The 23,978-nt window shown below is 36.8% G+C and overlaps 2 protein-coding genes across 2 annotated transcripts in view; both read left to right on the top strand.

Moving 5' to 3' along the window:
* LOC127959071 (potassium voltage-gated channel subfamily A member 3-like) overlaps positions 1–6,521 on the top strand; it is a 7,671-nt gene extending 1,150 nt beyond the window's left edge. Inside the window, exons 1-3 of the mRNA XM_052558060.1 lie at positions 1–2,858; positions 4,601–4,676; positions 6,101–6,521. The exon at positions 1–2,858 is cut by the window's left edge and continues 1,150 nt beyond it. Of these exons, the coding sequence (XP_052414020.1) occupies positions 1–661 (661 nt within the window). The 3' untranslated portion in view covers positions 662–2,858; positions 4,601–4,676; positions 6,101–6,521. The remainder of the gene's footprint in view (positions 2,859–4,600; positions 4,677–6,100) is intronic.
* An 8,286-nt stretch (positions 6,522–14,807) lies between these two features.
* Positions 14,808–21,832, top strand: LOC127959012 (potassium voltage-gated channel subfamily A member 2-like). Its single transcript, XM_052558015.1, has 2 exons — positions 14,808–14,990; positions 16,110–21,832. Exon 2 carries the CDS (start codon positions 16,245–16,247, stop codon positions 17,727–17,729), a length of 1,485 nt encoding a protein of 494 aa, XP_052413975.1. The 5' UTR covers positions 14,808–14,990; positions 16,110–16,244; the 3' UTR covers positions 17,730–21,832.
* The last annotated feature ends 2,146 nt before the right edge of the window (positions 21,833–23,978 follow it).

The raw sequence follows: 23,978 nt of genomic DNA, 5'->3' as shown, positions 1-23,978 counted from the left end.
GGGGACGGAGCTGGCCGAGAGGCAGGGCAACGGCCAGCAAGCTATGTCTCTGGCCATCCTCCGCGTGATCCGTCTGGTGAGGGTCTTTCGGATCTTCAAGCTCTCGCGCCACTCCAAAGGCCTCCAGATTCTCGGCCAGACCCTCAAAGCCAGTATGCGGGAGCTGGGACTCCTCATCTTTTTTCTCTTTATCGGGGTCATCTTGTTTTCCAGCGCAGTCTACTTCGCCGAGGCCGACGACCCTACCTCCAGTTTCAGCAGCATCCCTGATGCTTTCTGGTGGGCTGTGGTTACCATGACTACAGTCGGCTACGGAGACATGCATCCAGTAACCATCGGAGGCAAAATCGTGGGATCTCTGTGCGCCATCGCTGGCGTGTTGACCATTGCGCTGCCCGTACCGGTCATCGTGTCCAATTTCAATTACTTTTATCACCGGGAGACTGATGGGGAAGAGCACGCGCAATACCTCCACGTTGGCAGCTGTCAGCATCTCAACTCCACAGAAGAGCTGAAACGGACTCAGAGCACGTCCTCCCTCAGTAAATCGGAATATATGGTCATAGAGGAAGGCATAAATAGCGCTTTCAAACAGCCAAACTACTCCAACCAGAACAATCAAAACTGCGTGAATATTAAAAAGATTTTCACAGACGTCTAAATCATGTTCAGTGCCAGACAGTCTTACAGTAATCACAATGATATCACCAGTGTGAATGCGAGGTGCTGCGTTATTAGGGTACAACGGGGCTAAAAATAAATAAAAAAAAATAGTTTGTTCGCAAAGTATATGGCAGTTGAAAAATATTTATTTTTACTGAATATAGATGGGGATATATAATTTGTATAAAGTTAATGCTACAGGTAGTTTCTTTTGATTAAATAAATTATATAAAGGCAGCTAGCGGGAAGAATTTGTTACCGTATGCAAATACTTTTGAGCACGATATTTTTAGAAATGGTGTAGCTATTTTAAGTTTATTAACGCTTTTGGCATTTCATGGAGCTGCAGTGTAATTGCAGTCGGATTTCATATTGTAACTATAGGAGATAATAATACACTTTGCACATGTAACAAAATTATTCCCTCCCAATTACAAAGTTACAAAATTAGTTGCACTACAGGTAATCTGCATTTATCATCCTTTTTTAACTATTCATTAGGTACTGAAAACTTAAAGTCTTGAGATGTATAAAATAATTGTAATGATTTCTATTAGATAGGCCTACATTAATCTGAAATAAATAAATAAGTATTTTGTTACTGCACACCTTAAGATTCAGAAATCTGAAAAAAACACTTCAAAATCTTTTGTCAAAGTCTTTCGTCGTTAAATGATGAATCAGGACACTTGGAGACAAACAAGTGTTTAGGAAAGTACTGTGGTAGTTTTTTGTTGCTATTTAGTGTTTTAGGAGTATGAAAATCACAAGGGCCTTTTTAGATCCGTTGTACCCTACATTTTATGGACAAGCCAGCATATTACACTAAAGTAAAGCAGGGCGCTTTTTTTTTTTTTTGGTAGAAAGGTGCCAAACTCCGATTCATGTGTTGCGTTTGTCAACAACACAAAGGCTAAGGATCAGGTCAGGGACTAAAAAGAAGAAGCATCCATACTGCAAATATTGTGCTCGTAAGTCTGCGTTTGTTATCAGTGTTAACATATAATCATCATAATACGTTAGTATTCGCAATATCTTACGTTTTGTGGCAAAGTGAAACAACCGAATATGTGTCGCTGTTAATGTGAGCAAACTGAAGATAATGCTGTGTTGATCATATGTATTTTGTTGAATATATGGGTGATTCATCAATTAGGGAAACTAGTTAATTTAACTAATAGATATTAATATGTCTCCTTAATTTCTTTTTCCTAATTTTAAGAGTGCTGAAACAGTAAATTTGTCAGAATTGCTTCCTACCCAGACTTTTTAACTTTTCTACTCACTTAATTTATAAAATACATTCAAATCGGGATTTTTTTTAAAGCATTTTTTTAATTTAAATAGCAATTTATGTGTATAATTTGCTAATATTTTTTAACAAAGAATTACATGTCACCAATACTGCTGTCATTTTTTTAATTAATTAAGGGAAATTTTATATTTTTTAGGTTTTTTTAGTTTTGAAGATACATGACAGAATATAATTAATTTTAGGAATTAAAAATAAATAATGTCCTTAGAGTAGTTTTATATTAGGTGTCCTAACATTATTATTGGTTCATTATAATTCTGAAACGATTCTTTTTTGTATTTTTATTTAATTATGGAAATTGGCTCATAACTGGTTTAAAACTTTTTTCACACGTTTATTAAGGCCATCTGATCTGTATTCCATGATAATTAATATAAATTAACAGAGATTTCAAAAAGTTCCCCTAAATGAAGAATCACCAAAACATCTCGTGCAGACTTTTTGCAAAACTAAAACAAAACAGTAAAAAACAATACGTTTTGTTAATAATGTAATCAAAACTTTGTGTGTCTATTGAATCTTACTTGCTTGTACCAAATGAAATTTGTTAATACTGAATGAAAGCAAATATATCTTTATTTTGTGATCAAATTGTGCGAAAATGTAGTCATCTCCAGATTATGTAAAACTCAAATCACGTCTAGCCTAAAAATATAGCGTTCGTGATATCCCTCAAAGTGAGACATCACAGCGGTTCTGGATTCTGGGGGGAAAAAAGATGAAGCATCTGAAAAGGTGGCCCGGATCGGTGGGGGAAAAGCATGTTGGACTCGTCGCCTCCGTGGCATGGGAGACTACCAAATCAGAGACTGAAAGACTAAGAGATCACGCCTTGAGTCCGCCTTGTGATGCAGTCTCCATGGCGACTACAGTTTCCTGGGTAACCCCCGTTAATGTTACCATGACATCCTCCCCCGTTGTCAAAGCAACGCTCCAGATGGTTCACAAAGCCTGACTGGCAAAATAGAGCGCGAGAATTGCCATCAGAAAAGGATCTCGGTCCTTTATTGGATGTATCTCTAACATTTTATAGCCTTGTTCAAGCATTTAAAAATGATGTAAAACAGCTTCTGCAAATAATTTGCATAACCCTGGGTTTGCAAACCATCCAGAGCCGATGCACTCCCACATATTTCCATTTTTTTATCTTTTACAAACGACTGAATGTGTTGCATGTGCAAAATGATTGATATTGACAAAACAGACCGAAAAGCATTCTGCGCATGCAAAATGCATCCATGGCTTCGGTGCATGAAGTAGGTTGTGGTGGATTGTTATTGTCGCATGTGGTTTGGGTGCTTTCTCTTTGTAGCTGTCAAAGCATGATTGTGTATAGGTTATGGGCTCACTCAGGCGTTCCCTATTTGGTTCTCCTGTGGAGAAGACAGGACGAGAGGTGCAGCATGAGCTGATTACCGGAGGTTTCACGCTGACGCTCCTGGTGACGGGTGTTAGAGGCTGCGCTGCAGTCCGCCAGACACTTTCCAAGCGCTCAGTCAGAGACAATCATTCTCAACCTGTAGACCTGTGCTCTTCACTCACATTCATCTGCACTCTCCGCCCTAGTCGTCATTCACACTACAAATACAGCAGCTACAGAAGAGAAGCATGGCTGTTATTAAATTCATTCATAAAGAAAATAAGTACAAACAAATGATTTTTAAATCAAAACAAATCTACTTACATTTATTGCTCAATTGGATCTAATTACATGCACACTTTAATAACATTAGATATGTGATGCTTATTTGACTGGAATGAATCAAATAGGTACTTGCTGACTTGTTGCTCAGTGCTGCCACCAAGTGAAGCGTTCGTGCATCAGAACAATATCTTCTCTGCTTTCCTGTGCAAATCTGGAAGAGCCAGGTTTAATTTGGCATCTACATCCTAGAAAGAACATCATTCAATTTAACATGAAATATCTGGCAACAATGCTATTTAGATGGACTAAATGCTTTTTTTGTCTTATGTTGTAGGTTTTGATCTTTTAAATGCCATGGACCCCCAAATGTTATCTAACTCGTTTGAGGGACCCTCATGCTGAAATATAAAAGGCATCTGTAGTTTTTTGGATAAAGAGCCTAATTATACTGTGAAAAATAAGGATTATTAATATATACTGTAAATAATTTTCACCTATATCAACCTATATACCTATCCTACTTAAGCAGTTGCTGCAAGTATAAAAAACTTTGTCGTTAAATCATTTGAACATAAATTACATTAAGCCATCGTTTTTACAGAATAAAAAATATATGTAGAAAATGTTTCTATTATTTCTATTTATTATTCTATAAATTTATTGTTCCCTCAATCCTCAGATTGTTTTCCCATCTCTCTGAAACATTCCAGCATTCCTGTGACTAGGAAGGGCTCATCTGTGATCAGCTGTAAAGGATGATTTCTTATAGTTTATGTGTGTTCATTTGGTGCATGCACTGACTCTCACATTTGTTAGCTGTTATATCCAAGGTGTTAACACAAAGAGCTTGCTGTCTGAGGTGTTGTGGCCTGCATGACACCTCTCAAAATTCAAAAAGTCCATTAACTCTTTCATAAAGGGGTCTCCTAGCTGTGCATTCTTCAACAAAGTTAAGTGCCTTTTGTGTTTCTTTCAAGGAATCAGCCTGGACGTCTGTTGTTTGCTGACGATGGATATTAGGCTAATATGAATGAAGACAACAGGATTTAGTAGGTAATTAAACTTCTTGTACCTTTCTCAATATTGTTTTGAAATCCAACATTACTGATGTGCACTAAAATGCAGTTGATTCTTTGCATAACTGTTTAACCCTAACTGTTCACAGTATGCTGTTAAAACAAGAAAAGTTAAAACCTTTAACTTTAAATGAATGCATTTATATCAAATACACTACTTATCAAAGTCTCTTAATTTGATTACATTTATTATTGTGAAATAGAATTACAATTTAAAAATAACTGTTTTCTATGTGAATATATGTTCAAATGTAATTTATTCCTGTTATCAAAGCTGAATTTTCTTCATCATCTCTCCAGTCTTCAGTGTCTTTCAGAAATCATTATAATATGCTGATTTGTTGCTCAAGAAAATGTTTGTATAATTATCAGTGTTGAAAACAGTGCAGCGCTTCATGTTTTTGTGGAAACAAAAGGAGTCTTTGATGAATAGAATATTGAAAATAACAGCACTTATTTTAAAAAGATATCGCTTGTAGCATTACAGATGTTCGTTATGCATCCTTCTTTGGGTTACAAGTCCAACTCTAACCATTAGGCCACAGCTGCCCCTTAATTATCTCACTTAATTGACTTGCAGATTAAATGAACTTTGACCTGCAGCGCGAAAAAAAATAATAATCTAAACTCTAATTCATATTAGATTAATAAACAATAAATTTCTACTTTACATTTTGTATGAAATATTTATGATTGACAACAAACATAAATATTTATAGCGTTCATGAATCATACACAGGTCATATCAGAAATGCCTTTCCAACAAATCCACTCGAATAAGCGTCAGATCAAATTCCGGAGGTGCCACATTCATATCCGAATTGTTCTGGCACAAATTATGCCCTTCAGGTGTACCATTTCAAGACCGTTTTCCTTTTATAATATGAAAACAAATATAAATTGATGCCCTTTTATAGATGTTTATGCACACACAAAAGTTTTTGTTTCCTTAAGCTTGAAGGCTCCAGTAAGTAGAGCAGATTCTTTTCTTTCAGGCTTGTAATTCTGCCTTGATTCGTAAAGCTCTTGGCGTTGTTGAGTTACTGGAGCGGTTTACCACCATATTGGTTTTAGGTGTGTGTTTGCACTCACAACATGTTAATAATCTCCTCTAGTCATCTCGCACTCGCTCTAGATGTTCTATCATTGTCACCGGAGGCACAGTGTCTGCTTCAGTTCATTAATTAGCTGGAGACTGAGGTCGACTGAAAGGGAGAGTGAGATAACTTTGACAGAGAGACATTATAATGCAGAGCTGCGCTCAAGTAGGCGGTATAATATATAAAAGTCTTGCAGCTTGAAAGATGTGTTTCCCTCTCACTTGAGCGTGTGAGTAAACTGCTTCATTTCATCTGTCACATTCCAGCAGAGTAATACATCTGTGTGTGTCTGTTTCTGCAGGCTTCAGGGGAGATCCACACAGTGCCTAGGACTGACGACCAATAGAAACGGAGGCCGTTAACCTTTCTGCTACAAAACAGAACTGAACTCACCTTCAAACAACAAAGAAGATGCCCGCTTATCTCTACTGCCAATTTCCATTTACATCTGACTGAATCACCGTGAACCGCATCACTCCAGAAGTGGCCTTTGTTGGGTGAATTCTGCAGGTTCACATTTAATACGAAGAAAGCAATACGAAGAAAACTGAACTGTTGGACTTGAACTGTTGGATCATCTAAGAGACCACTGCCAGATATTAATCGAGCTGTTTTCTGGTGTCCATCATGTATTTACAGTTTAGCTGTTGTTGTGCGAGATGTGAGAACTGTGGAAACTAAATCTTTCTTGCTCTTTGACCATATAAATAGTCTGAAAGATATTTTGTCTCATATTGCTTATATTATCGAATGATGGAATCTAATTTCTGAAGTACCTCATTCCACTCTCTCTTAAGAGACTTAAGAAACTGTGTTTATGTTACTGCATTAGAACAAAATATACACTATACAATATGCACACTCTTCAAGCAAAACATTGCAAAAAGATGTTTCTTTGGTTTTAAATGAAAAAATAATAGATGAACTGTTCAAAACAGTTTTCAACTACAAATGGAACACTTTATGTGTTTTGGCTGTTCATTTACAAGACAGTAGCATTTCGGAGACCTGAAAACACGATGATATCATGCACATGCACATTACGTGAGTTGAATTGAAGCACAGGTATACTTATAGCAATAGCCAACAATACACTGTATGGGTCAAAATGATAGATTTTTCTTTTATGCCAAAAATTATTAGGATATTAAGTAAAGATCATGTTCCATTCAGATATTTTGTAAATTTCCTACTGTAAATATATCCAAACTTCATTTTTGATTAGTAATATGCATTGCTAAGGACTTAATTTGGACAACTCTAAAGGCGATTTTTCACAATAATAATTTTTTTTTGCACCCTCAGATTCCAAATCTTCAAATAGTTGTATCTCGGACAAATTATTTCCCCATGCTAACAAACCATCCATCAATGGAAAGCTTATTTATTCAGATGATATATAAGTCTAAATTGAAAAAAAAAATTGACTGGTTTTATGGTCAAGGGTCACATATGTCTGTGTGCAGGTGCGTAGTGTTTCTTCACGATGTGACATCACCAACTACTAGCCTGGCATGCATAATAAGGCATTTTTAGTCATTTTTGTGGATCCATGTGAAGACAACGTTGTCTTCTGTACACAAGACAAAGGATAACTTCTCTGATTTTAGTGTATGTTATGTAAAGATACTCAAAAAGTACTGGAAACATTCTGGTTGTCCAATATTAATTAATCATTGTTATAGACCTTATGGAGCTCCGCCCCTTTTCAGCACTACCCTCGTCCTCTGTCTTCCGTTTGTATTTCTGCATCGTGAAGGTCAGTTCATACGAATTTAAAAATGAGCCGCTTATTTTAAAATCTTTCTGGTTTATCGATATTTGAAAATCACATCGATCATATATCAATACATGAAATCACAAAACTGACACCTGGTTGTGCAACATGCCATGAGTTGAGCCTCTTTTGTTACAGACAGAACACCGAACAATCTTTTAACATCCCTCATAAACAATATTTGAACATCTTAGCTCAAGTGTGGAAGACTAAATCTTTGTTTAATCAAGCACCATGCAACGAAGTAGCACTGGGCCCCTAAAGAGTCTCTGAGTGAGTCTGCTAGTTTCAGATCTACAGCGGTCCCATATGGTTGGGATTCAGCCAGAGCAACCCACAGAGCCTCAGAACTGCATGATTTCACATGAAACAGAGAACATATTTTGCTGTACACAACATTACCACTTAATGCTGCATCATTTCATGAATAAATCTGAAAAATATATCAACTGTAGGCTTCATGGCTTAATGCAGAATCTGATGTCTTCAACTAAGCTGAACTTCCTCGTTGTACTTGAGAAGATAAAAGAAAAATGGATTTATAGAACATATTTCTGTGCATGTATTAAACCTTTTTTACTGTACAGAAATAGGCATCCTCTAGGCTAACAGTACGGAGGGGTCGTGATTGTGATTTCTACAGAGGAAGAATCTCTTCATGTTCCATTCCATAATTAAAGACATTTTACATTACAAAATATTTTACTTATTAAACTCGGGTCTATTTTTAGGATCATTAATTCTTATTACTGTACTTGAGGTTTTTTGTCCCATTGTTTTCCGTGGTCATGATTCATTAAATTATTATTTAAAAAGTAAAAAAATACTCTAACAATCATTTTTATCAGCATAAATTAACGACAGCACAAGTAATAGTTATATAATTTTGTTTAATTCTTATTGTATTACATTTTTGGAAAATGTGGCTAATTATTATACATTTCTAATTTTTTCTATAGATTTTAGGATGAAATATGACTGGTTTGGTGTGATTTACTCTACTAATCTTGGACCGGTTGTTGAACTTTCAGTTGCAAGTTAATATTAACTCTAAGAAAGTTCCTTATTATGGAGCTATCGAAAATACATTTATTTTGTTAACATGGGCTTTCATTTTCCAGGGTGTCACAGACAGTGGTATTTATGGCTCAACAGGAAATGGAGTGTGAAATTGAAGTGAGACTCCAGGAGAACATTACAGGGTTTGCCCTTGATGATACTGTACACTGAGAGAACAGAGCAAAGACTTTATGATCCATGAGATCCAAAGTTGACAGAAGAAAAAAAACTTTGCTTGAAATGAAAAGCTGTGATACTTTAATAAACCATAGGAACAGAAGGTCAATACTGACCAGTATGATAAAGATAAACAGCAAAATAGCTTCAACCCTGAGAAGAGTGAAGGTCAGATAAAGGAAAATGGTTTTATAAGGAGGCATTACTCACTTCTGTCTATTAGAGGTGAACCATTATCAAGAATACAGAAGATATTGAACAAAATTGCTAAAAAGTTTTAAATATGTTATATTTGACGTAATTTCACACACACACACACACACACAATACTTTAAATATATATCATATATTTACGAATATTTAAATTATTTACTACAATAAACTAAATCTATAAAGTTTTACAATAAGGTTCTATTTGTTAACTTGCTAAAATTCAATGCTATAGTTTTAAGGTATTCCTAGCATTTTTCTTTTTTTTTTAGCATGATCCTATGTGGTTGGTAAGGTAATCTGAGTGGTTGCTTGGGCATTAAAAGATACCTGCTGAGGTGTTTTAGGTGATTGCTAAACAGTTTCAATTTATTTATTTATTTATTTATTTCAGCAATTTAATTATCTGTCAATCAGAAATAAACACAAGTGAAAGTACATCTGATTGCTGATTGGACAAGGCATTATTACTGGACAACTTGAGGTACTATCAGGTCATTACCAAAATAGTGCTGGATGATTATGCGTCAAATCTTAATGCTTAGGGCTCTGGGTTTGTTTGAATCACTAACCCTAAGAATAAGCAGTTATGACAGGGATGCTTAGAAAGCACAGTTAATCACTGGTTATTAAATACAATCATCTTACTTCATGAGGATGTCCATTAAATGCTGAATCATGCCTTTATTTCCACTTCACTTGTGGATCACTTAGAAGAGCCTGCAGGCATGACATCGCATCTGTGGCCCAACGCCAGTGATTCCTCAGTCTGTGTGATGTCATCACAGTCTCATCTCCTCCAATCTGCCTGCGGAGGGGCTCTAGGTGCCTGTCGCCATAGTAACAAGAGGAGCACCATCCAGCGATGGCAGAATGTAACAGTATGTTGGCTTTCACAGTATAGTTTTATTCACAAAACAGTGTCTCAACAGTAGTCTGAATGTGATTTTAAGGTGACTGTTTAACGCAGTTTACACTGGATACCATCAGGTATATTTTATGGGGTTAAATCAAATATTCCATTATTTACATGAGATTTGTTTCTTTTCTCTATTAAATGCATTATAATATGAGTCATAATGTAATCATCCTCACTGGTGTGTGTGTGTCGCTGCAGGCTGAGATGGATCTGCTGCAGTGAGTAAATGACCTTGAGCTGCTTCAGGCTCTCGGCTTCCTGCCACTGTCTGCTACCTCCCGCCTCAAGCAGCTCAAGCAGCGCTGGAAAAAAAATCATTTTGACTTGAGAAGATTTATGAAATGATGAATTATTACATTTCTGCTAGATTTGTTATAAATGTAATTCTGGACTTTTTTTTATTTTGGAAACAAGTGTAAAATCTGCTGCATAAAAAACGATCAATATGATCAATGTGCGGATGGAATTATTCATGCAAATCAGTAACTTGGTTTCCCTTTTATAAGGACTTTTGGATCAAATAAATGCAGGCTTCGTGAGCAGATAAGACTGCTCAAAAATCTTTGAATAGTATTTTACGTAAAAAAAAAAAAAAAAAAAAACGTATACATTTGAGGTGGAGAGTGCACATACACTAATATGGAAACACATTTACTGAATTAATTACTATATGCATGTGACTTTTCATGTCATCCTAATGACTCAAGTTGTTTGAATCCACTCACTTAAAGATTATTCAGATTTGTGTACTGATTTGTTCAGTGATCATTTCTACAGCTTACATATCTTTATATTAATAAGTAGCTTTTTATGTGTAAGCAAGTTTTATATATGTGTCAATGAATTAATTTGTTAAAAACATAGGTCCCACTTTATATTAGGTAGCCTTAACTACTATGTACTTTAATAAAAAATAAGTACAATGTACTTATTGTGTTCATATTGTATTGTAAAACGCTTTTGCTGCTTTTGAGGTCGGATAGGGGTAAGGTTAGGGAGAGGGTTGGAGGTATGGGTAAGTTTAAGGGTGGGTTAAGGTGTGAAGTATGGGTCAATAGTGTTATTATAAATGTATTTACAGAAATTAATACAAATGTAATTACATGTAGTTTTTTTTATATAAGTACAATGTAAAAACATGTATGTACACAATAAGTACATTGTACTAAATTATTAATTAAAATGTAAGTACATAGTAGTTAAGGCCACTTTATATATAATGGGTCCAAAACATACGCTACCAACGATCCTTGTGTACTTTATTAAAATGAATGTCGATAGAACCTCTCAGAGTCTTAAAAATTAAACAAACAGCACTATAATATTTCCTCCATTGTGTGAACTGACAAGTCGTTTTACTCAATAGTCTGCCAAATTGCACAGAAATATTTACCATACTAGCAACTAAGGTCATCGACTTGAAGAATCGGTCTTCACTCTTGGTCCTGCTTACTACACATTGACCAGATTGTCCCTTATGACTGAATTTTTAATAATTGTGTGACCGGGAGTGTACCTTCAGATTTACCCAAAATCAATAGGGTTTGGCTCACACTTGCATTTCTTTTCATTGGCAAGTCTTAAACACACATCTCACCCAAGCACAGAATTACATTGACCTCTCGGTTTTAATTAAAGAGTGTGAGCAAGTGCAAGTGCATGAACACTCCTTTGTATTGGCTTCTCTCATGAATAACGGCTGAGCTGTCAGAGAGATTCCTGTACATGTGTGCATGATTGACATCCAAGCTCTGGCTCTAAAACAAACAGCCTGTCACAAAGCCCTCTGCACAATTTGTATTCAAAGTCATCCCTTGAAAGCACACACAATTCCACCAAGGAAATTAAACAAATAATTAATTAGCCATGACATCTAGCTTAATCATTTTTAAATCAAATGTTAAATGCAACAAATGTACACTAATTTATCAAATTTCCCAGTGAAATGCATGAGCTGGAAGCTGACGCTATGGGGTAATAAAGGTGTCAACAGAAAATGTGCAGCAAACGGCCAAATCTGTTGCTTTTTTTAGAAGGAAGACAATATATCTGTATTGTTTTCTGTCTGCGATTTTCATGCCTCAACCTTCAGATCAAATCGGTGTAAAAATGCTACAGCTTCATGGACAGAAAGAGAGATCAAACATTTATTCTGCAGCTGTTGGGAATACCACCATAGTACAGTTTGTGCAGTATACAGTATGAATATTGTGCATAGTTTTAGATTTGCAGCATGCAAAGTTGTGTGAACTGACAAGTCATGTGACTAAATAATCTGCCAAATTGCACAGAAATATTTACCATACTAGCAGCTAAGGTCATCGATTGACTACACATTAACCAGATTGTCCCTTATGACTAAAGTTTTTATATTTGTGTGACCGGGAGTGTACCTTCAGATTGACCCAAAATCAATAGGGTTTGGCTCACACTTGTATTTCTTTTCATTGGCAAGTCTTAAGCACACATCTCACCCAAGCACAGAATTACATTGACCTCTCGGTTTTAATTAAAGAGTGTGAGCTAGTGCAAGTGCAAGTGCATGAACACTCCTTTGCATTGGCTTCTCTCATGAATAACGTCTTAAATTACAAAAGTTTCTAAAAGTAGCAGTTTTTCGTAATTTTACACTCTTTTAAAATATTGTGGGTTTTTTGTACCATATGTGTTACGGTAACTTACAGTTTACATTTAACATGTTTTACTCCAGCATTCGTTCTTTTTCTATGATCACATTAGAAGGCTATAACCATCAGGCAGGCCTGGTTCTACGAGCTGCTAGAGAATGCGAATGCACCCTTGAAAAAGGAAGCGGGAGAACCACAGTTGAAGCTGTAATAATATCATTGGTGAAAACTGGCAAACAATATATGTACTTGGGATGGCATCAGATGTTTTTATTTGCAACATGTTTCTGCGTTGTGCGGTGTGTCCAGTCACAGACATATTTGTCTATTTCTTGAACACAATGGCCATCGAGGCACTTGAGTTAGAATCCACTCGCTCAAAACGCCAGAGGTTTTGTTCAGTGCTATAAACTCACAAATCCTCTTATTATAACTAAGTTTAAACCCAGATATTCAAGTACAGGGCTTTACTGAAATTATGAATCTATGAGAGATCATGATGAGCAAAACCAAGTGACAGCTTTTTAGTGATTATGCATGCTTTCTATGCTATTGTCCATTCAGAATTTGTGTCCACCTTGTTTTCCTCTAAGAGTTGGTGCATTAATTTAATGTGTCTGACTTCATTCATTCACTTCCAGCTGTTTTAGCTGTACAAAACAGCTGGTTTTCTCCCATATTCAAGCTGTAACGTTTTGGGAATGACATCCGTTTATCCAGGATTCTCAAAATAGCAATGATTGACAATTTTTTTAAATTGACAGGATAAAACATAAATGTGATAATAGATGTGCATTAAGGCTGGAGAACCCTCCACTCATTTCAGAAGCACCCTCAGTGATTTAATTCTGGAAACATCACCCGTGACGCGTCCCCTTTAAACTGCCCACTCTGCGGATAAAGTGAGGAGCGGTAGCGCGGACGGAGCGCGTGTCTGTAATCCAGAAGTCTTTTGGTATGCACAGCGACGAGTGACTGCAGATTCAATTTACCGCTTTAACTAACTGACTAATGGCTTGTTGCGTGAACATAAACAACTACTGAGACGCCGGCATGCGAGGTAGACAGACAGGTATGGAGAGCTGTCGCTGCAGACTTCTTATGTAGCTATGTTGTTCTGCATCTGTTCCCATGTAAACATCATCTTCACAGAATTTGCGTTTATACTTTATCAGTGTAGAAAGTGGTGAGGTGCAGCTGTCACATAAAGGATAATTTTTTTTTATTATTCAACTGACTGATTTGGTAAAATAAAATAAACTTTTAGGAGAATAAAACATTATATACAACTTTAGATTCTTTAGTGATGCATTTAATAAGAGTGATGTTATCACTTGTCACATGTCTTTGCAATATACAGTATATGTATATAGGTAATTGATGTACCATACATTTATATATATATTTAAAAAGTTTAAAATGTTAAAATTCAGTACATATAGACAATTACATCAATCCAACATATTAAATGTCATTTTTATATTTGTTTGTGGGGCTTAAAGAATAAATGTCTTGGTGGTGTGACTGTCCAGAGAAAAAAGTGACAAAAATTCTAATTCTTACAATTGTGGCATATTTTTTCATTATATATATATATATATATATATATATATATATATATATATATATATATATATATATATATATATATATATATATATATATATATATATATATTTTTTTTTTTTTTTTTTTTTTTTTTTTTTTAGCCATTTTTTTGTCAAACTTGATCAAACAGTCAAACTTACTGACTATTCATTAATTTAAAAACAAATAAAAATCATATCTATAAAAATATGACTTGAAAAATGTTTCAATTAAACTTTACAAAAAATCTGATGTGTTCAACATGCATAGAAAATAATTGCATTATTTCTGACATGCTTTGTCATTGACCCACAACACACATTGCACAATTATCAGCAACTTATCAGTCACTTAAAAGAGTGTTTCCATTAATCTTACAAATTGACTGTGCCTGATGCTGTGCTTACTGCAGATGTTTCACATTCATCTCTACTGTCATTTGTCTAGCAAAGGCTATGGCGATCTGTATGGATTTCTTAATGCATCCTTAAATGTAGAAAAAAAGAGACCCTCCTTCCTTAGCATCAAATGCTTTTTTCCCTGTTTTTTTCCTCCTTGTCCTTCTCAAACAACCTGCTGTAAGGAAGATTTGGGGTAGACGAGGACACACCCGCATACTGTACCTCTCTGCCCCTCCTCCGTGCCTGCCCCGTTATGCACAATACGCCGGTGCGCTGAGAGCTACAGCAGACAGTGGCTGCCGGGATTTAAGGAATCAGATGTGTGTCTGTCCTTTTCATCGCAGCCTCAAAGACACCGGAGTACTATACAAGGCTGTCGTGACTTCTTGGAACCTGAAGGACCACAGGGGTGATTTAGAAGTTTATCTTACCAGGTATAATGTCTCAATTCTGATTATGCATGGATGCTTTATTCATCTGTTTGGGATTTGTGTGTGTATTCTATTATATGCAGTTATGCATCTTGTATAATATAATGTGGAGGGATCTAAAGAGTAAAAATAGAGAGAACACCAAATCTTAAGGCTAAAATGTATTTTCCTGCAGTTTAATATTTCATAGGCTGCTTCTGCTGAATATTTTAGAACATGCTGGCACCGTTTGGGACAAGAAACATTCCATTGAAATGCATAATATGTACAAACAGCATGACATGTGCGGTTATTCGAATGTTCGGGTATTTCATGGATAAGGATAGGGAGAGAGGGATAGTGAATGAACTGAATGGATACAGCATGGTTATGTAGCATGTGCATGTCTCATAGAGAAGGGCCTCCTTCACATGACTGCACTGTGAGAGATGCAGATTTATGTGAATGGATATTTGTCCATTGCAGCATAACAGAAAAAACTGACAGGGCTTGACGAAACGCTTCATTTTGTGGTGCTTTCTATAAGAAGACCAAGGAACAGTTTGCATGTGAATACATAACTAAATATGCTGTTTTATATCAATTGTGCTATATTTTAAAATCTACTTTCTGCCTAAGCTTTGCTGTTGTGTACTGCCTGTGTGGTCTCTCTCCAGAATATTATACTAGGGACATACTTACATTATGATAAACATTATTCATACATAATACAGAAGATTTACCTGTTTTAATATTTTTTTTATTCCTTAGAGAGACAAGCAAAGTAGGACACGGATTTATTTATATATTTAATAGTATTTATTTTTCCCTCCATATGGTATATTGAAGATTTTTTTTTATTATATATTATCTACATTAAAATGCATTTATTGAAAGGATAAGTCATTTGAATCATATTTTTAAACAACGCCAATGACACATTACAAACATCTAATCAAGGTCTTCAGACTCCTGCTTCCAAGCAGGTGTTTGGTTGCTGGTTGGAGCTACACTATGATGGACAGTGGCTCTTCAGTACCAGAGTTTGACACATGTGCTTTAGACCCTCTGTAGACGTATATATATAGAGAGAGAGAGAGAGACTCTGAATGCTGTCTTCATAGATCTTTTGTTGTCTTTCAGTCAACCCACCCGGTAGCACGCTGTGGCCCCTCGTGCTCTACGGTGTCAAGCTCCCTTTGAGTGAGGACTCCTTGCACCTTCCCACCCTGTGGTGCCCTGTCTCTGTGAAAAGTGCAGGCCTCACCCTCCTGTATAATGACTGTGGCCACGGGCGACCCCTCCGACGAGGCGGCAGCACACCCTGGTCTTCCTCAGGACTATGACCCTGGAATGGAGCAGGAGTGCTGTGAGCGAGTGGTCATCAACATCTCGGGTCTACGTTTTGAGACGCAGCTCAAAACCCTCTCACAGTTCCCCGAAACACTGCTCGGGGACCCCAAGAAACGCATGAGGTACTTTGACCCACTAAGGAACGAGTATTTTTTTGACAGAAACCGTCCCAGCTTTGACGCCATCCTCTATTACTATCAATCGGGTGGAAGGTTGCGGCGCCCCGTCAATGTCACTTTGGACGTTTTCTCAGAGGAGATCCGCTTTTACGAGCTCGGAGATGAAGCAATTGAGATGTTTCGGGAGGACGAGGGTTTTATCAAGGAGGAGGAGAGACCTTTGCCTGACAATGAGTTTCAGAAGCAGGTCTGGTTGCTGTTTGAATATCCAGAAAGTTCTGGGCCAGCCAGGATTATAGCCATCATATCAGTCATGGTCATCCTCATCTCCATTGTCAGCTTCTGCCTGGAAACCTTGCCGATCTTCCGCAGTGATGAGGATGAGATGCAAAAAAAAGTCCCAGCTGCTTTGGGCAACTCCACAACCCCTTACACATCCACCTACTTCACAGACCCTTTCTTCATTCTAGAGACGCTATGCATCATCTGGTTCACCTTCGAGTTCTTGGTGCGCTTCTTTGCCTGCCCTAGTAAAGCCAGCTTCTTTGTGAACATAATGAACATGATTGATGTGGTGGCCATTATTCCGTACTTCATTACACTGGGCACTGAATTGGCGGAGACAGCAGAGGATGGGCAGCAGGGGCAGCAAGCCATGTCTCTCGCAATTCTGAGGGTCATTCGACTTGTACGGGTCTTCCGAATCTTCAAACTCTCCCGCCACTCGAAGGGACTTCAGATTCTTGGCCAGACCCTCAAAGCCAGCATGAGAGAATTAGGTCTACTCATCTTCTTCCTCTTCATTGGAGTCATCCTCTTTTCCAGCGCCGTCTTCTTCGCTGAAGCAGACGAGCCTGAGTCGCAGTTCTACAGCATCCCGGATGCCTTCTGGTGGGCTGTGGTTTCAATGACGACCGTTGGCTATGGAGATATGGTGCCTACCACAATTGGAGGAAAGATTGTCGGATCCCTCTGTGCCATCGCTGGCGTCTTGACCATCGCCCTTCCAGTGCCCGTCATCGTCTCCAACTTCAACTACTTTTACCATCGAGAAACAGAAGGCGAGGAGCAGGCGCAGTATCTCCAAGTTAACGTCCCTAAAGCCGATTCACAAGAAGAGCTGAAGGGAAGTCGAAGTGGATCCACCATCAGCAAGTCGGACTACATGGAAATCGAAGAAGGGGTCAACAACAGCAACGAGGACTTTCAGGAAGAGAACCTCAAGACAGCCAATTGCACTTTAGCTAATACAAATTATGTTAATATCAAAAAAATGCTGACAGATGTCTAGTAATTCAAGGAGCAGGTACGAATTGAATTATAAAAGGTAAATAGTAAGCCATGTTCGAAAGAAGGATTGTGAGGTTGAATGCCTCAGTTATTGTCCAACCCTACGTCCAGGTCCGTCCATAATCACAGTATTCATCAGTGTTTGCATGGAGTCATCTACTGTATACCTTATCCGGATCAGGAGCCAAGTATTTATATGGAACTGTGGAACACAAATAAACAGCACATGAGTGTCACTATATTTCCATAAACATCTTACTCTCAAAGCCAAGCTTTGCCAAAGAAACGTCATTTGTGTGCTTCATCTGCTGTTAAAAAAAGGTTTGCGGTCACATTCAGTACATTTATACAATGCAAAGAATATTCACAGAAGTTTCGTCCACTCTCCTGCTGCTGGTTAAAGAACACAAATATTCACATCGATTCAAGAGAGTTGTCTGTCATTTTAGCGATACTGTAGTGATCAGGCTGAAAACTGCCTGATTTTGAGTCGATTGCTGTGTGTGGACCCAAAATACGTATGTATGGATGGACAACACTTATCTACTCCTTCACGATTATCCTGCTGCAAAGCTTTTGAAGACAAGATGAATGTCTCTACATCTCATGTTTTATGTTATTTATAGTCTACGCTGTCTGTGTCCACTATCCTTCAGTGGCTTTTCTTTTATCATTTCATATCAGTTTTTTACAGTGTCTCCAGGATAAGGAGCATACAAAACACGTTAAATGGAAAAATAAGCAAAATAACACCCTAGTGCCACAGAAAAAAAAAAATGCTTGATGTATTTTGTGTAAGAGCATACTGTTCAGTGTATATTCCCATTGTTTCTGCTGCAAGCTGCAGAGATAGTTCAAAATGTAGTTGATATTCAAATTACTTTGTCACTTAATGAGCCATATTGTAGTTCACACTTAAATGCCCCTAGCAAATTTGTAGCAATGATGTCAGATTATTTTGAATCACTGACTTGTCTATCATCCTGAAATCATTTTCAGATGTTAGAAAAGCGTTGATAGAGCTTGTTAGACATTTTGTCTTTTTTACTGCCTTTGATCGAGAAAAACACTGGTATTATAGTATTGCATGGCCTCAAAACCTATCCTAATGGCATGGATTTTAAGCTCAAGAGTTACTGATATAAAGAAACAAGTTAGCTAGAATATTATAAAAAGATATGTATCTTGCTCTGTATATATACACACATCAATTTTTATCTGCAAAATTCTATTGTGATCCAAAGGTGCTGTTTTCAGTTGATATGCATTTGAAAGAGTGAAAAGACACTCTGCAATACATTTGGATGGACAGTGCAGCATTAGGGCATTGATTGCTGGGACTCTGATTGTCTTAGCTTCAGGTGACCTTGAAATCTAGACTTACAGGCTTACTTGCTTCTGTGTAAGAGACTATATAATGCCAAACAACAATGAATCAACAGAAGGACACTAAGGAAGTCAATATTGGCTGATTTTGATTGCAAATGCTTAGGCTCCAACCACATTTGTTGCATCCTTTCCTTAAAAGTATAGCCATTATCAAGGCAGTAAATCTCATTGTTTTCCTTCTATTGACTTTTTAGATTCAAAATCCTGAGACAAATCCTGTTTCAGTGCATTGATGATTATTTGATGTGAATGTGTACCATAAGAAGGTTTCTCGCCCACATCTATTCCAGTATCTCACCTAGGCTGCAGGTGCCTTTGTCTTCGTCTCTCTAATATTTTTTATGCAACTTTATGTGCTGATGCTGCTAAATTAGAAGCAGATACTGCTTTCACAGCTGCTGCTAATTATGCTTTCTTTTTTAATTCAGAATATAGACATCACTGTAACACGCACAATTCCTGTAGGTTTAACAAACCTGTATAATCCTGAATGTTAAACCGATCTATCCAAACTGACGCCCCATAGTGCATAGTCAGTGCATAAGAAATGTACTAAACTTATGTTTGGATGCTTTAAAGCTGAATTGTGTCTTTCTTTATGTAAAAAAAAAAAGTTCTGTCAGTAATCCATTTGTGGGAATGACACACTTCATCTCTAGTGCAGACAAACAGCAGGTTTTCTATGCATGACATTGGACAGTACGCTGTTGGTAAATCACATGAACCATCCTAATCCACATACATAAGCATTGTCACTGCAACTTTATATTTAATATGTAATAACATATGTTATGCTTTTGGTGCTAGACCTGGCAGTGTTAAATGTCAGGGCTACAACAGTACCTCTATAAAGCCTTCTTTTTTTCCCTCATTGGACAGGAATGTCTGTGAAACCGAAAAAACACAGTCTTTGCTTTGCTTGCAGGTGCACCAGTTTCTCATATCAAGTTTGGATTGTGTGTTGATTTTCTAAATGTAATTTGAAATGCAAAATGATAGCACTGAATGTCACAAAATCATATTTGTTATCATGTCAGAAGGATGTGAATCAATTTATGCAATCTTTTTTTTTTTTTTTTCGTCTTCACAAAAGGTTTTGTTCAAAAAATGACGGGGAGAGAAAAAGCTTACAGGCCAAATTCAATTAAAACCATGTAACTATGAAGTCTCCGTCCAGTAAATCTATAATTCAATTATTAATTAAATTGAAATTATCACAGATTTAGAGCAGTGATATTTTTAAATTAAATTAAATTTTACATTTAAATTAAACTACTACTTTTTCTCATACTCATTGAGGGACAATGTAGGCAAACACTTGATTTTATCTAAAAAAAAAAGTAGGTGTTCTAAACCAGAAAAGATCCAAAACAGATTGCAAGTTTGCTAAAACAAAATAGCTATTTAGTTATTGGTTAATAATGTTACCCAATAGTCAAACAGCTAGAAAAGCAACATAATTTCAATATTTGTTTCTTTGACAAATCATAAAACCATTAATTCAAGAATATTATTAAATATTTCAGATTTCATGTTGAATTAAAGGCTAACCATACTGTTGTGAGATTCTGATATAGGTTTAAAATACAGTGAAGTTGCAAGAACTGTTGTATTATGCTTTGATTGCCATTGGCCTTGAGGACATAAGTAGGCTGTTGTGTTTGAGATGAGCCCTGTATCTATCCATCCCATGTTGTTAAGCCTGCAAAGAAAGAAAGAAAGAAAGTCTCTCCTATTGCTTAGTTATGCAATACAGTGTTATATATATATATATGTGTGTGTGTGTGTGTGTGTGTGTGTGTGTGTTTGGGCATGTGTGTATATCCATAAAGCACTTCAGACCCTTTAGCCTGTGCTCAACAGCCAGACTGAGGGATGTCTAGACTTATACAAACACTTCAATTGGCAGAGAGTCTATTTCAGCCCATTCTGGCTGTAAAGGACAAGCCTCAAGACACTGAACGTTTTACACTCCTGTTAGTGTGATCCAGTAATATTCACTCTTAAATGCAGCCATGTTTTTTAGGATGTAACCGCTGGAAAACAGAATATCTTCAGTGTCACTGGATGTAAAAGAAAAAAAAGCACTTTACAAGCACCACCAGTGGACAATCTATGGACAGAGACATGCATATATCCTTTCCAAATGATCAATACTGCAAATACAACAAAGATGATATATGAAACCTGAAAGCTGTGTTGTTTGTTCCTTTCATTGTTGTCGTGCATTGTCTAAATGTCATAGAGATGCTCAGAGCTAGTATTTGGAAGATAATTTTAGAAAAGGACCTAATGACGGCATAGCGCGTTTTCAGAACACCGGGAGCTTTTTGATGTCGATATTATTAGCTCATCCAGAGGAAAAGGTTGGTAGCTTCAATCCATTCAGGGAGAGGTGCCTGTTAGCATCTTTGATTTTACCCTGCTTTAAGTGCTCAGCATATAGTCCTCTGCACTTTCCACGGAGAGGAGACTGTGCTAAAAATAGCCATTTCTTTGGGAGCAAAATAAATGGGGAACTGTATGCTTCTCTGAGAGGAGGATATAGACGAGGCTGGTGCAGAAAGACAGTCAATGTATATCGGCATAAGCTCTGGAGAGTTAGAAGTGTGTGAAGTGAGAAAGAGAGAATTTGAGTTTGTGTGTGTGTGTGTGTGTGTGTGTGTGTGTGTGTCTGAGTGACAATAGGAGGAGGACAGAATGTTCAGAAGAGACGAGAATAGATGACAGGGAGCGGGAGGTGTGGGATCAAATATGACACCTTTGAGAAATATTTAGGGATAGGTGAAAGATTTCCAGCAGCAAATGCCTCCAATCCATCCTATATTCATAGAGTATTGATTATGTTTGTGTCACTCTCATATCACAATACCATGAGCTGTTTGGAAACTGAGTAAAGATGATTCCTTTCTAATGCATTTTCTTTGTGATGTTTAGAAATCTGAACTGGTTTTATCATACAGTATATATGAATGAGGACTGACACTCATTTGGGGGTCAGGAAGGTACAGACTCTATTTAGGCTATAAAAAGATATTCTAGCTCATTTTACTCAAGCTGTGCTAGATTCAATATGTGAAGCTGTAAGGGTACAAATACAGCTTGTTTCATCTCAATCCTGCCATGTGCTGGTGCTGCCCGAGGTAATGTTTCATTTAAAAGGAGAGCATAGATGCCCTCTAAAGGCTGTGCCCTGAAATATAATGCACATATATAAAGAATGCACAAAAGCATATTTTTGGTGGTATGGATGAATCTCACAAGGGAATGTCTGGGTCATATTTAATTCCAAAATCAAAGAATAAAAGAAAGATTAAAGATAGAATTGATGTTTAACATTAGAAAATGAAGCCAATTTATAAGCCTTTTTTTTTCTTAATCTTAATTTTATTTTTTTATTTTTTTTAAATGACAAATAAAGCACATGTTGACCCAAATTCTCATTATAATAATAAAAATCATTAGAACCAGATATAATGTTTTTTTTTATTAAATTAATATATTTTCTATTATTATTATTAAACCTAGGACAACAGATATTACCATGATTTATATTTAATATTGTACCTGACAGATTTACCAAAAAGTTAAATATTAATTTACTGTGCTTAATTGTTATGAAAATAATAAATCCTAATGTAAAAAGTAAATAAATAAATGAAAATCTTGGTTGACCCAAAATGGCCTTGATGTTAATTATGCAAAAAGTAATATAATAATAATTATTACTATTATTATTATTATAAAATAATGAACATTATAAAAAATAAGTAAATGTAAATTGTATTGTTTTGATTTAGTGGTGAAATTTGACCCAGCCATTTTAGAATGCTTCAAACATTGCTTTGCAATTCTGAAAACCACTTTTACAAGCTACATCATATTTTATGCTTATTAGTATTTCCAAAACATATACTCTGACAGTTTTTTTTTTTTTTTTTTTTTTGTGGACACTGTGTAATTATATCCTAACCTGAAAGTAGCATATTGGAAGCCACTTGTAACCTAGATTAGAAAACACCTATTTTATTGTATTATGCAGTGCACCAGTGGTATTAGTATTCAGCCTTCAAATCTCCTTTCTGCTATCAAGTGTTCAGGTGCCATATGGCCTGGACTCAGATCCAGGAACACGGACTCCTGAGCCACACCCTCCACCCGGAGAGATGGAAAACCAGTGGATCAGAGGGAGGTCGGAGCACACTTCACTCGCACTGTCCTAACCGGCTGTGTTTGTTTACCACAGATATATGCAGCATACTGTTGGATCTAGCAGCTTCTGTCAGTTATTCTCTTAAGGCTGGTTCACACGGCAGGATAATTAGGCCGATTTTAGCCCCGATTCACCCCTTCCGACAATCTTAGGATGCTCCGATTATCGTAAAATAATCTGATCAAATATTCCTGCCGTGTGTGGTGTGTTAAGACTGCTCTCCTCTGCTCGGAAGAATGTCGGGACCGCTCCGATCTCAAATCGGGGATATCCAACATGTTGGATTTATTTGGCCCGATTTCGTCTCGTGTGTGGTGTCCCCCGAGGACAAACAATCACGCAGCCTGTGGACTGTGGCGTGTAGCCAATCAGAAAGTGAGGTGACGAGGCAGTGATAGTACCGGGAAACGGTGTATATAATATAACAAATACAAATAAAGTCGATGAGCATAACTACATCCACAACTGCAGTCCACCAGAGTACATGGAAACGAATATATGAACGTTTATTTCAACGGTTATTAATCTGTGTAGTACGTAACAACATTTCTATGAGAGAAAACAACAACTTATCTCCATATTATGATATAGCAAGTATAGTCCATGCTCGCGTTGTCTCCACCTCTTTGACCATCGCCTTTTCTTGTT

This window comes from Carassius gibelio, chromosome B6, assembly GCF_023724105.1.
Source record: "Carassius gibelio isolate Cgi1373 ecotype wild population from Czech Republic chromosome B6, carGib1.2-hapl.c, whole genome shotgun sequence".
NCBI classification, from domain to species: Eukaryota; Metazoa; Chordata; class Actinopteri; order Cypriniformes; family Cyprinidae; genus Carassius; species Carassius gibelio.
Note: the sequence above shows the minus strand (reverse complement) of the source record. Positions and strands in the feature narration are given on the sequence as shown.

Excerpts from the sequence above, each read along its gene's own strand:
- LOC127959012 (XM_052558015.1), top strand. The coding sequence starts at position 16,245 with ATGACTGTGGCCACGGGCGACCCCTCCGACGAGGCGGCAGCACACCCT.